This window comes from Haliotis asinina, chromosome 1 (assembly GCF_037392515.1).
Source record: "Haliotis asinina isolate JCU_RB_2024 chromosome 1, JCU_Hal_asi_v2, whole genome shotgun sequence".
Taxonomy (NCBI): domain Eukaryota; kingdom Metazoa; phylum Mollusca; class Gastropoda; order Lepetellida; family Haliotidae; genus Haliotis; species Haliotis asinina.
The window spans coordinates 25,213,030-25,228,082 of record NC_090280.1 but is presented as its reverse complement, the minus strand read 5'-3'; the positions used below and the strand labels follow the sequence as shown (position 1 = coordinate 25,228,082).

At 41.8% G+C, this 15,053-nt stretch overlaps 1 protein-coding gene across 1 annotated transcript; it reads right to left on the bottom strand.

Moving 5' to 3' along the window:
- Positions 1–5,220: 5,220 nt before the first annotated feature.
- LOC137265928 (uncharacterized) lies at positions 5,221–14,842 on the bottom strand. Its single transcript, XM_067801444.1, has 11 exons — positions 14,774–14,842; positions 14,339–14,692; positions 13,522–13,821; positions 11,728–11,994; positions 11,153–11,278; positions 9,797–9,812; positions 8,735–8,781; positions 7,801–8,199; positions 6,588–6,667; positions 5,666–5,731; positions 5,221–5,433 (listed from the first exon to the last, which is right to left on the bottom strand). Exons 1-11 carry the CDS (start codon positions 14,820–14,822, stop codon positions 5,221–5,223), a joined length of 1,917 nt encoding a protein of 638 aa, XP_067657545.1. The 5' UTR covers positions 14,823–14,842.
- Between the last annotated feature and the right edge of the window lie 211 nt (positions 14,843–15,053).

Genomic DNA, 15,053 nt, shown 5'->3' with positions numbered 1-15,053 from the left:
CCACAGCTAACATCACTGTTTCAACCAACAATTACATTCGTACTGATAACTACAGCCAAGAATAGACCCTACATCCCCAGCCACAACTAACATCACTGTTTCAACCAACAATTACATTCGTACTGCTAACTACAGCCAAGAATAGACCCTACATCCCCAGCCACAACTAACATCACTGTTTCAACCAACAATTACATTCGTACTGATAACTACAGCCAAGAACAGACCCTACATCCCCAGCCACAACTAACATCACTGTTTCAACTAACAATTACATTCGTACTGATAACTGCAGCCAAGAATAGACCCTACATCCCCAGCCACAACCACACGAACATGCACATCTACATCTTCACCTTGAGTCGACACTACAATCAACGCTACGACCACTGTGATTAAATAGTTAACGTCACTACAACTGCGGACGTGTTGTCACCCTTTGGAAACTATCCCAGGACGATACTGAGCACAGCCAGACCAACAGCAAAGAGATGAATCACTATACCAGGCTTCGAGTCTCTCTGTATATACACTGATTCGAGCATACCCACATGTGCTGTATTGTATTTGATGGCTGCAGTAGTAGTACTCTCAGTCCTTGGTGCCGTTCTGCAAAGCGAACTTAGTGATAAGGTGACCCATACCTTAACACAGACTTCAGGTAGTCTCAGCGTTAAGGTGGCCGTAACTCCCATCTCTTAACATAGACTCAGGTAGTTTTAGCGCTTAGGTTAGCTTGGACAAAGGTAGCCAGGCCTACTGACTGCGACTTAGTGCATGAAGAGCCTGAAACGTTGTACATATATGCACTGAAACACGACAACAATAGACACAAGTAGTAATGAAGGGGATTTTCTCTTTCACCCACGCATACTTTCAGGTGGATGTGCTAACGAGATCAACGACGAGGATATGAATTATAACCAACCAGATGGATTAGTTTTCTCTCAATTCTAATATTACAATATGGAAGAAAGTAACATATTACATTTGTCTCATTCATTTAGCCCTGCCTTGACAGCTGAGAATGTGAGCACATGAGTTCTATACAATATTGATCACCTATACTGCTGCACACAATCGTTTTGAGGAAATCATTGCTATGGTTGACACTGCTGTGCAGCTGACGTATTCAACAGCATGTTATGCTGAACAGTGTGCATTTTTTATTCTTGCCTTTGCACGGCTGTACATGTCACAATCAGTGCGCAAAACTGCCGATTTGTCACGTGAACACTTGTCAGTCCTTTTATGAGTTGATCTGGGTGATGGAGTAACCCAGTTATTGAAGCGTCTCTCCGAGGACCCGTGTTCCTTTATCCGCATGGGTACAATGTGTGAAGCCCATTTCTGGTGCTTGAGGGAATATCCATAAATGCGTCTTAAAGCTGAAATCTCACTCACTCACTCACTCACTCACCCATTCACTCATTTATCAGTTCAGTCGGAATACATGCTTAATGGGTTTCCTTTAAAAAGTCCTCACTAAGAAATACCCGTGAAGATCCGAGTTAGAATTAGTCATCAATAACCCATACTTGTCATAGGAGTTGACTAACGGAATCGGATGGTCAGGCTGCTTGACATAAGTCATGGAATCCCTGATGGCTAGACCGATGCTCATGCTGTTCATCACTGGATAGTCAGAATCAGATACGATTATATACAGACCGCTGCCATATAACTGGAATATTGAGTGCGGCGTTAAACAGCCGCCAATCAATCCTCCTTTCAGAGAAAATGTGTAACTTCGGAACAATGGTATTTATCCAAAAATAACGTAGAAATTGATAGCAGCCTTGATAAATAATGAATAAGGAAATATTTGTTTTTGAGCAGACGTGGGTTGTTTGGGGTAGTTTTACATGTGTAAGGTCGAACACAAGGGACACCCAGGGATGAATTATTCGCTGTGAGGCAGCTTTGTACGGTCTGATACAAGGAAGGAAATTTGACCCACATTACACTCGAGGTCTGAATATTTAGGCAACTGTAGAGGAACACTCAGATTTTTATATATTACTGAAAGCCGCAAATTCAAAGCCCTCTGTGTAGAGGCCTTTTATACGGAAGTTGTATGGGGTTATTCGAAGTTTGTTCTTGACAATTTCAAGATACTAAACTGAAATTTCAAGATATTAAGTTAAAATATCTAGATAACAATCCCGAGATTTCAATTCTTATCTTAACATATATATTCCAACATATATGTAATACGTATCTTGCAATTTCAACTTAGTATCCTGTAATTTCAAGAATAAAAACGCACGACCCTAAAAGGCTTATTGGTATAATAAAGGCATAATTACGATACGATCAACTAGATTTGTAGAGTTCTCATTACGTGTCAATCGCATGCAGATCAATGATTGCATGAGGGCATTAGCTTTGTATCACTAAGGTCATCATGACCAGCCATATGTGTAGTTATATGGTTATGTGGTGTAGACGATACTCTTGTGAGACAGGATGCGTTGTCATGACAATAAGGTCTGTTGCCATGGTAATTATCCAATTTACGCGGAATATTAACTTACGGACTAGACGGGTCTGGGAGAGGATAACCCTGCGATTCGTTTGTGACTATGAATTAGTTACCACACTCATACAAAATACACGCATGTGCTTCCTGAAATCCATTGTCTGGTTCCTGCAAAACAGTGTTAGCACTTAGTTGACAACCTCGAGTATGAGATCGTTTCACTGTTAAGATCGTGCTTTTGAGCAATGCATTGACGGCAAGGTGTTGTCACGAAACTACAGCTGATTTAAATTATAATTCACAATTCTTCATGTTACACCGAACCCACCCAGACTACATCCGAGTAAAACACGCCATGATGAACAGTGAATACAAGAATGTCTTATACCGTAAAATCTGGTTAATGTACAAAGTGATATCTCGATCAAACAACTGTTAGGCAATGATAGGCATGAAGTAACATCCCTTCTTTACGATCCAGTTATAGTCCCCTTCCGACGACAAACATACGGTGATAGATTAGTTGTTACGATGTCACTCTTAAGACCGTCACGCCGATTCCGCACATGGGTGCAATGTGTGAAGCCCATTTGGTGCTCCCCGTCGAGATATTGCTGGGACATGGCTAAAAGCGGCGTAAAACTAAACTCACTCACACACGGACAGCTGGAACTTAACAGTAGGCACATATGTATCCCTTTGTATTATTTTACCAATGAGTGGTCGGGAAACTTGTTGCTGGAATGCCTGGGCGTCACAGACCTTTTTGGTGTTTTTTGCCGAGTGTGACAAAAATGTAAGACTCTATTTGCTCAAGCATTTATTTACCAGAAACAGGTATTGCAAAATAGCAAATATAGAATAAAAATAATTTGAAGATTGCCACATTCCATGTTTAACGACTAGTAGAATATGTATGGAAACCAACTACAGCATACCACAGGGGCTTCTTTCACAAAGCAAACTTTTACTAAGGTGAACCTTACCTCCCTTTCTTTAACCTTGGTGACTTACGATCACTAAGTGTTTCGTGGAAGGAGGCCCAGTTCTCCATGGGAGAGAAACAAATTCACATTAATATAATAATATAGTAATATAATCACGGCAAAACCTTGGGTGACTGTAGTGCTAGACTTTACGCTGGTTAGTTGACTACTTCTGGACCAGGTGCCAAGAATGAATACACCAGTTATTCTTCAATGCGACATTTCGACAAACGTTACAGATAACGCCTTCCTTTACATATATTTCAATACCGAAAAGGAACACAGCTAACTTCCATGCAGTTTTGAATTGTTTATACATACTGAGATGATGACATGTCAATGTCAACATGAACATCAGTGACACGTATACCGTCCCCAATACCTTAACATAACATCAGTGACACGTATACCGTCCCCTATACCTTAACATAACATCAGTGACACGTATACCATCCCCTATACCTTAACATAACATCAGTGACACGTATACCGTCCCCTATACCTTAACATAACATCAGTGACACGTATACCGTCCCCCATACCTTAACATAACATCAGTGACACGTATACCGTCCCCCATACCTTAACATAACATCAGTGACACGTATACCGTCCCCCATACCTTAACATAACATCAGTGATACGTATACGACGATCTTAGAGCTTAGGTGATCTTAGCTTTCATACCTTAACATAGAAGTAACACAAACTCAGCGCTAGGCCGATCATAACTTCCATACCTTAACAAAGACTCAAGACTGTCGTAACGCTAAGGTCACCGTAACTTCTACACCTTAACATAGACTTACGACCTCTTTATTCTGTATAGGCGACGTTCGACATAGATTCTAATGTCGTTGTCCAGCAAAGCATAATGAAGTTGTACCTCCATAATAAATATCCTCAATCTTCATTTTCTCAACTTCTAGAATGCCGACCAGAGAGGCAATAAGCCATGCCTATTCAAATACCAAGATGCTACACATGTATGAACAGCAAGATGGTTAGCCTTGAATGAAAAACAAGATGCATAACCTATATGAACAGCAAGATGTCAAACGTTGTATGAACTCAAAAACACAACCTGCCAAGTCTCTATAAAGACTAGGTGCTTATAGTATATGAACAATAACATGCTAAACGTTATATGAATTCCAAAAAAGAAACAACCGTTTGACAAAATACTTTCACAACTTAGTGGAATTCGACAAAATAAAACAGGTAGATTCCCTACTACGTATGGGGGAAGACAATAATGTCATGATATTGCATAAGTAAACTGGTCGCCTTTGGAGGCGAATTATAATAGTTCCACACACACGGACGCACGCACAAATCCACTCGCTCTCTCGCTCTCGCTCTCGCTCTCTCTCTCTTTCTCTCTCTCTTTGTCTCTCCCTCTCTCTCTCTCTCTGTCGTTATACCAATGCTCTATTCAGCTTTGAAAGTGTATTTGCTTATCTAAATGATTCCATCAAATGTTAGTTATGTTTTGCAATGTAACCTTGGGATTCTCTTCTACTCCCTGTTCAACCTCCCAGGTCTTGTCTGGCAGCTGAAGATTCGCAAGTGTCTTTCATCTTCACTCCCAGAAGCACAGCCTTCCTCCTCCAGCTCTTCAATTTCGAAGGTCTTGTCCGACAGGAGATTCTCGAGGTTCTTTATTCTTCACTCCCAGAGGCACTGTCGTCTCTCCTCCAGCTCTTCCAGATCCATGGTCTTGTCCTGCAGCTGGAGTTTCTCTAGGTTCATTCATTTTGACTCCCAGAGGCACTGTCGTCTCTCCTCCTCCTCCTGCTCTTCCACCTGCTCTTCCATCTTGTCCGGAAGCTGTGGCCCGGGGGTGAGGGCGAAGTCAATCTCTTCATATACCGCAGGCTCCTCCCTTCTGTGCATGATGGGTTTGCCGTCGATCAGGGTAGGCAATTCAAGGGCAGGGTCGGCGTAGGTCAGACCGTCATCATTCTGAAATTTTAACACAACTGCACTTACAAATGTCTAACTTTTCTATCAGGGGAATTTATTCCATGACTGAACCCAAATCTGGACCTGGTACATTTACTGAACCAAGCAGTTCACTACTGCAGAAAATGCTTTCTCTTTGAGTTCGTTGCAACTTAGAGTCGTTTCGGCATTGTGTCAGCCAATCACGGACGTCTCTTCCCGTGGCATGACAGGATATGTATAATACACCTACCGTTTCGCCACAGTTATATTCGCCAGCGACTGGTCCTGCATAGTCGATTAGAACTGCATTTTCCGACTGGAGACAGCAAACATATGTATGATCTCCACATTATAATGTACTGAACACATAATATCTTCACACATCCCATGTATTAAATTGTATTGTTCAGGCTCTTTGAAAAGACTTGTAATGTTAATTCCCATTTCAGCCTCATGCTTTTTATGAGGAATTGAACTTATTGGTAGGTTTTGTAAGTTTTTGCATTACTTAATATGAATATGAATATGAACATAATGTAATAACATCATCATTGAAATTATTGATAGAAGTAGTGAGAAAATACTGTCCTTCTGCTAGTGATATGTAAGTCTGTTCTTAATGAAAGAAAAACATTGTTTTAGAACTTTGTCTGTGGCCTCGACCTGATAGCTGCGAGCTTTTTTATTCTTCTCTTTAACCTACACCCATTGGTGAACTAAGTGATGACACATATGTTTGCTGTTCTGTGTTGACAGATCTTTTATGATATGTTAGGTTTGCTTTACCCAACACTCAGCAGTTGACGTCAACGAATGAACGAGAAAATCAATGGTTTACATAATGAGCATCGATCTTCTCAATTGCATTCATTATCTCGCGGGGTGGTGGGGTGGCCTAGTGGTTAAAGCGTTCGCTCCTCACGCCGAAGGCCCCGGTTCTATTACCCACATTAGTACAATGTGCAAAGTCCATTTCTGGAGTTCCCCTGTGGTGATGTTGCAGGAATATTGCTGAAAGCGGCGTAAAACCAAACTCGCTCACTCACTCACTTACTCATCACCTTACGTTGCCTATTTCGTATCCATGTCTTTACGACACACTGACTAAATGGTAATAAATTATCTTCCTGTCAGTTTTGTATTGTAGGAAAACAGTTCCAGTACCCACTTACCGATGGCCCTGCGCCGGCATAAGCCCTGTTCATGAACAGTCTGCATTGATTCTTCTGTACCGTGGCATAAACATCAGACACTGTGGAAAAGAGAACAAAGTAAATGAACTATAGAAGAGTTGTGTGAGATTGGTACTGAAGCATTAATTCGGGGTTTCGCTTTTTTTTCATTAAATATCAACGTATTTTCTTGAATTTCCAAGTTTGTAACTTAATATTTCAACATGTACATTTGGAAATTAGTGAAAAATGGCCAAAAAAGCTTCTACAGGGTGGCTGTCAAACTTCTGTAGGATGTCAAACTTACAGTAATCTCTTACAACAAAGACACCTAATAATAACGTGTCAAAAATAGCGAGTGTGTGTGCGAGTTTCGTTGAAATCTTCGTTTAAATGTTTCTTTACATCTCTCAGTGACACTGACTACAGCTTGTGTTAAACACCTCTGGTCTGATGCTGACAAACAAAGAACCATATTTGGGGATTCGCACCCATAACCATAGTTTCTTTCACGACAAAGGAAAGCCATTAAAACAGTGAATGTCAGTGCTCTAGATGGCACCTCCACCTGCACAGCAAAGACAAACGGACACAACGCTGTAAATAGTCAGGGGCTAAGATGACGTCATGGGATGTAGATGACGTCATGTGTAGATCACTTCAAGTGAGATTAACTTTACGCCGCTTTTAGAAATATTCCATCAATATCACGGCGTATCACGGCGAGGACGCCAGAAATGGTCTACACTGAACCCATATGGAGAATCGAATCCATATCTTCTGCGTGACGAGAGAACGCTTTATCCACTAGGCTACCCCACCGCCCCTCACCTAAGGTGAGAAGGTTTCTCTTTTTGTCCACCTTCTGTAGGTCCTTCTACACAGGTCTGTAGGTAGAAGTGCATAGTTAGAAACTATTAACCTAAGTATTACAAGAAGAAATAATACCAATGGTTCTATAGGCGTTTACATCGCACTCAGCAGCATTCCAGCTATGGCAGCTGGTTGTGACATCGAGCCTCGACCAGACAACCTCGTGTATAACATCATAAGCATTGACTTCAGCAACTGGGACATGATGCCAGGCATAAATGAAGCAGACAGTCTAACCGTTAATATGTTGTGAAGAGCATGTCAAATTTCAAGAATTTCAAGGGATAGATTACTTGTACTTGTAGATTCTTAAAGATCTACTTGAAAACATATCTATTACGTAACAGCTTGGTTTGGGATGGCGCGTGGCGGTTGGGTGGAGGTGGGGGTTGGGGTGGGGTTTTGGATGGCGCATGGCGGTTGGGTGGAGGTGGGGTTGGGGTGGGGTTTGGGGTGGCGCATGGCGGTTGGGTGGAGGTGGGGGTTGGAGTGGGGTTTGGGGTGGCGCGTGGCGGTTGGGTGGAGGTGGGGGTTGGAGTGGGGTTTTGGATGGCGCGTGGCGGTTGGGTGGAGGTGGGGGTTGGAGTGGGGTTTTGGATGGCGCGTGGCGGTTGGGTGGAGGTGGGGGTTGGAGTGGCGTGTTGCACTTGGGTGGGAGAGGGGGTTGGGAGTTCCATTGCTTGTGGGGTGTTGCTGCACTGATTTTCAATAAACTGACCTTGAGTAATGACGAACAAAACTTCAACATGATATTTGTGAGCATAACCTATTAAGTTTGATAAAAATCCCACTTTCCCCTGTTTCTTATTGTGCGAGCCGATGTACAATAGCGTTCGTGTCATCTCCTGTACAATATTTAAATTGCATATATCACGCTATAAATGGCGATTGACTGTGTCATTATTACTAGACATATCTTATCCAGATGTCATAAACACTAATTTCAATTATTCGTTTGCTTGTTGCGACATGTTGCACTCAGCACACCGAACCCGGGTCCTCCACATAACGGGACGGCGGGGGTAGTTACTAGCTAGTGGAGAGAGCGTTCGCTCGTTACGCCGAAAACGCGGGTTTGATTCATCGCATGTGTACAATGTGTGAAGCCCATTTCTGGTGTATCCCAGATATTGTTGGAATATCGACTCACCTTCCTCGGCCTGACGAAAATCACACGATTATCCCACGTCTCTCCAAACAATAAATGATGTGCAGTACGCTCATACAATCTGCACGGGTTACGAATACGTCGACACCAGATTTCACATACTTACCACTTGGATCTTGTTGAAATTGTGCTTCGTTGTCAGCCATACCAGCTCTGAAAGATACGCATGAGGTGAAGGATTAAGCAGTTCATAACATTAAACGGCATACACCAGACTGCAAAGTTAAACTGCGAAAAGATCAGCATTTACATAGTTAGCTACCGACGCTGATATTACCCACCTGGGCCTACCTGGCGACAACAACTTGAGTGATGCTCACCTTGAAAGTACAAACGGCAATGCTAATGCGGTATCCTTTTCTTTCTTTTCAGTACCTTAACTTTAGGAGAGAAACACTGAACCTTATTTTGTAGGAGTAAGTCTGGACCGTACGTAGTAGGAGTACCTCTGTACCTTAACCCGTAGGAGTAACTCTGTACCGTACCTAGTGGGAGTATCTCTATACCTTAACCCGTAGGAGTAACTCTGTACCTTAACTTGAAGGAGTAACTCTGTACCTTATCCTCTAGGAGTAACTCTGTACCTTAACTTGTAGGAGTAACTCTGTACCTTAACTTGAAGGAGTAACTCTGTACCTTATCCTCTAGGAGTAACTCTGTACCTTAACTTGTAGGAGTAACTCTGTACCTTAACTTGAAGGAGTAACTCTGTACCTTAACTTGAAGGAGTAACTCTGTACCTTAACTTGAAGGAGTAACTCTGTACCTTATCCTCTAGGAGTAACTCTATACCTTAACCTGAAGGAGTAACTCTATACCTTGACCTGTAGGAGTAACTCTGTACCTTATCCTCTAGGAGTAACTCTGTACCTTAACTTGTAGGAGTAACTCTGTAGGAGTAACCCCGCATCTTAACCCGTAGGAGTAACTGTACCTTAACATGTAGGACTAACTCAGTAGCAGTAACCCTGTACCTTAAACTGTAGGAGTAACTCTGTACCGTATCTAGTAGGAGTAACTCTGTACCTTAACTCATGAGAGTAACACTGTACCGTAACTTGAAGGGCTAAACCTGTACCTTAATTTGTACACATATAAACGCTGTGGTCTTCTCGGTGTTCTTGAAATGATATACCGTCAACAGTTATCTGCTATTGGGTGTCCTCACCTGTACACTTTACATTCTGAAATAGATAAAACATACCCTAGTGAAATCACTTCTAAGAGACAGCTCTGGCTACATCCCCTTTCCAACCACTCTGCTGGTACAAATAGGTGGATGACACCTTCACCATCCTACATCCCTACCATGACCCTGCCACCCTCCCTGACCATCCCAACAAGCAGCACCTGCGCATCCAGTTCACAATGGAAATAGAGTACCAACATAAACTACCGTTCCTAAATGTAGCCTTGCAGAATTATCTTCTACGTCTACAGAAACCCCACCCACACTGACCAGTATATTCACTACCTCTCCAACCATCACCCCCAGATCAAACGTGCAATTATCTCCACACTGACCAGACGAGCCAAATCTATCTGCGATTCTCACCATCTCCAAATCGAAAAAGACCTTTTAAGAACTACATTCATCAACCTCAACGGCTATCCAAACAACTTATAGACAGAACTATATCATCAACCCTGCAACAGCAAGAAGAACGCCAACCAAAACCTGAACCACCCCTAGTTAGAATTAACATTCCCTACCAAGGTCAGATTAGCCACCACATCAGCCGACTGCTCAAGGAAACGGCCGGAATAGATGTGACCTTCTGGCCTGACAAAACGCTGAAGACCATTCTTAAGGCCAATGGAAGATGTACACCAACCAAGACCACCCACAAGCCCAGGGGCTGCATGTACAAGCATATGTGTGACTGTGGCAGCAGCTATGTAGGAATGACATCTCGCCCCATTGACATTAGGCTGAAGGAGCACAGAACTTCAGTAGAAAAAATCAGATCTAAAGTCATCCCTTTCTGAACATATTGTGAACAATCCGTCACACTCCACTCAGTCACCTGCTAATCCACTGTTACAGCATCATCCCACCTTTAGTATCTTATCCTAGCTTTTGTATATTGTTAGACTATCATCGCCCCCCTCCCCCCTCCCTCCCAACTATTGCACACCAATCAAATACATTGGCTTCTATTGCTCGATCCATTGTACACCAGCCTTTGTATATATTAATTCTCTTTTCATCTGTTATGTTTTAATTGTATATACATGCTTAAAATCATCACTCTGGCTTCATGTACATTTCTAGTGTATATATCCTGTTTAACTGTTAGTTAGCATCCACCTGACGAAGGGGCAAGGAATAGCCCAGAAACATTGTGAAAACAATAAAGAAGAAGTTGACATCCATAACATTTTGTCGTATAAAAATCACTTCTAATGCAAATTATAATTCAGAAAGGATTCAAATGCACTTGTTGTAATTGTAGTAAAAGACTGACGAGATGGATAACATGATATACGATAGCATTGTATTGTATCAACACAAAGACAATACCTTTCTTGATCCTGTTTTTTCGGAAAACAAGGGCGACGATGACGAAAGCGATGACGACAATGAGGACAGAATAGGCGGCAACCACAGGTACAATGGAAACAACACCAGATTCAGTTAACTCACGTGCTGCAACATTCACGATACTAAATAAACGCTTTCCTTTGATTCAATATACATACAACATATGGGGTAAGACCAAATGGACGCAAGTGTCGCAAATGTTAGGATTTATTGGAACTGGTTTCTTTGTCGAATTATATAAATGATGTATGTAATAAAGTAAATATATAATGTTTTGTTCTCCTCAGTTCAGATACGATTTATTTTGCTTTTGGAGAACCCGAGAGTGAAGAATCACACTGACTTGAAATCATATGATCAGATTAATAGTCAAGATTGGCCTTCTGAGCCATATTACGAGTTTGAATAAATACCTGTTCAGAATCTCTGTGTGTTTTGAAAAATTTGAAAGGAGTGAAAACTGAAACAGTCATTACATATCTCATTCAAATATAATTTTGAATGTCACATAATATGTTACTAATGTATGTTTCCGGAATCTGTGGAGGCCTTACTGAAGACCTTCAGTGTCAGGTTCCGTGATGCACTCCCATGGCTGTTGTTGACGTGACACGTGTACTGTCCAGACAGAGACCCGTCTACAGCTGGTATAGACAACACAGCCTCCCTGTGTCCTGTAATCACCACCTGTCTGGATGTGTCCCACCAGGTTACAGTGCAGGTAGGGTTACAGTCAGCGGAACATCTCACTGTTACAGGTTTCCCTTCTTCTACTTCCAGCTTGCTCCTTGTGCCGTTAAAGTGTATCTGATCAGGTCCATCTGGAATATATAATGGTCAATACGTCTACATTTTAACATGAACTTACAACGGAAATTGTATTCTACTCAAATGCTGAACTATTCACTTTTATAAAATACATGCAAATAACAGGTTGCCTCCGTGTGGTGTCCACAAAGGAAGGTGTGTGTGTCTCTGGGTGGGAGGTAGGGGTGTGATGGTTAGTAAGGGAAACACATTCAAATTACTTTCCTGCTCACTTAGCGTCAATGATCCTAGTTAAGGAACACCAAATAGAATAGTGATGTTACACGCAGTTGGCATGATCAATTGATCAATCGCGACCTTGGTCATCACAGTCAACCCATTTTATGCCATGACAGTAATTTGGAATAAATACGGTCATGCACTGTGACGACAACAGGTATGGCGTCTAAATCAGCATCACCTAACGACACAAATTACGACTATAGAGCTATAGCTGAACCGTGAGTAATAAACCGAACTCTGAAATGTATTGTGTCAGTGGCCGTTGACGACGCAAAGTTACATATATGGAAACGTCAAACAATTGCTTCCGGTAGGTGACACTGTCGTCACATGTTCATTGACGACGAGACGTGTTTCAGGTCGTATTGTGGTCGAGTCTGGGGAGGTTTTTAACTGACGATTTACATGCCCAAGACGGACAATGAAACGTTAATGAGAGACAGTTTTGTCTTGTGTGAACATCTGCATATACTCTCAAGAAGAATATACTCTAAGTTTACACTTTCCCCACTTCACAGAATATGAACAAGTGTCCAGGAAACCATCAGTATATCAAATCATCAAAGGGAATCAAATGCTACTTAAAACATATTTGAAAACAGCATGTCCGTGAAGTATTATCACGTTGAGTTTTGAAATTTCCAGAAATCCCCTCACCCCTACCCATACCCCGACATCGTAGTCTTTGAACTAGAGACACAGGCCTTTATTACTATCACATTCAAGTTTGAATGATCCATAGTTGCTATCAGTAGGACTTTCATGACACTTACTTATCCTGATACTGTCTTCAGATCAAGATCGAAATTGTTATATTAGTTCCAAGGTAACCGGTTAAAACCCCTTCGGTATAGTGAACTCATATTTTGATTTATGCAAATAGTTTAATATCCTTGTGTTGACCTTTATGAGTCCTTGCATTTACATTCTCTAAATCATAACATAACACATTCGTCTCCATATGATCAGATTCATTCAATCTATATCATGTGTTGTTGGTTTTGTGCTGTTCTTCTCTATCTGCGTTGAGAGGTCGGTACACGCTATTGCTCATAAAACAGATATCTAGATGAACAAGAGCGATCTGACATAATTTTAAAGAATCGATGTGTTTTCGACACAAGAAACCGTAAAGCCTTGAAGCTGGAAGCTTTCATCGCAGATTTTGCCTATGTCGTCGTTAACTCCGATCCGAACTACCAAGGTACTATTTTAATAATGATTCAGGATATAAACGTTCTATGTGTCCATTGCTTCCATGCAAAGGTTCCTATCCCGTAAGGTAGTTTCCTACTCACAGAGGACATTCAGTACATGTCCGTGACTCCAGTCAGACTCCAGTCCCTCCTCCACAGCCTTGCAGCTGTAGGTGTCTCCATGGTTCTCTCTGCTGACGTGGGTTATTGTCAGGTCATCTCCACCTGTAGGAGACTCATCGGCAGATTCTAGCAGGGTCATGTTCCTCCTCCAGATGTAGGTCATGGTCAGTGGCGGGTGGTCCGGGGGCAGACTAATGGAGGAGGAGGAGCATGTGAGGGTGACATTCTCACCTGATACATTTGAGGCAGGTCCGGTGATGGTAGGTGTGGCTGGTTTCTCTGTGAACAAATATTAAGATATGAAACCATTGAGACCATAATGCGAGTGCAAATAAACAAGAATTTACTATAGTTTAAAAATCTACTACATTTTTATCAATGAAGTAGTCACTGTTATTGTCAATGTAATGAAGGCCAGCAATACATCAATACTCCTAACCATTCAGTTAAATATAATAGTTAATGCAAATCTACTGCCTGCTTGGTCTAGCGAATATATCATTTGCCCGGAGAGAGGAGTGCAAGAGATTTGATCGTTGTTCACAACAAATGACTGTTGGGGTTCATGGCTGTCCATGTTAAACTGCAAATCACAGTTCTCTCACATTCTCTCGGTCTGTGTGTCTATCTCTCTCTCTCTCTCTCTCTCACACACACACACACACAGACATACACAGACAACGTTATACTTCATGTATTATTTCGGCTTTGAAAGGATATACTGGATCAATTACATTTTAGTTTAGGTGCATTCATACATTGGCGCATATTTCTGTTAACCATATTCTGTACTTACGTGCTATAACAACGGCCTGTCTACACCCAGTAACTTCCTGTCCATTGCTTCTTTGACAGTAGTAAGTACCAGCGTCCTGTACAGCAACATTGTAGATGGTAAACCTCAGCTGTCCGGCCTGTGATGGTGAGTCCTCTCCGGTGTATCTGATCCTGGTCGTGTTGCTGGTGCGACTATTGTTGAGTACCACAACACGGTGTGACAAGGGTACGACCACAAGCAGTTTCTGAGATACCGAGCCATTCACCCACACGGAGTATACGAAGCTGGCATTCTCTGGGTTCATGGTCATGTTAACATCTTCACCGACTCGTGTAACAGTGTATGGGTATCCAGTTGTCATGGAGGCAAGACCTGCACGCAAAAATAATTCGTCATTAAAACAATTTTTACAGTTCATTGAAATATTTAAGAAAATAATTTCGATATTTTCACCTGACAAATAGATAATCCACAAATATAAGACAATGCGAGCCAGAAACATGACCACTAGCGATTTCAGTTCATACTGACACATCACTTACTTCAGCATTATTTCCTAAAGCGTCAAAATATTTAGTTTCGGTCCATAATATTTCCCTATAACAGCCACTTCCCGCTTGGTCCGTGATTGTTAAAATATATCATTTTCCGTGTATAGCATATGTGTTAAGAAATAAGTATCCCGATGACACCGGTTCTATGGGTCAGTGACTGGGTTTATTATTATCCTGGC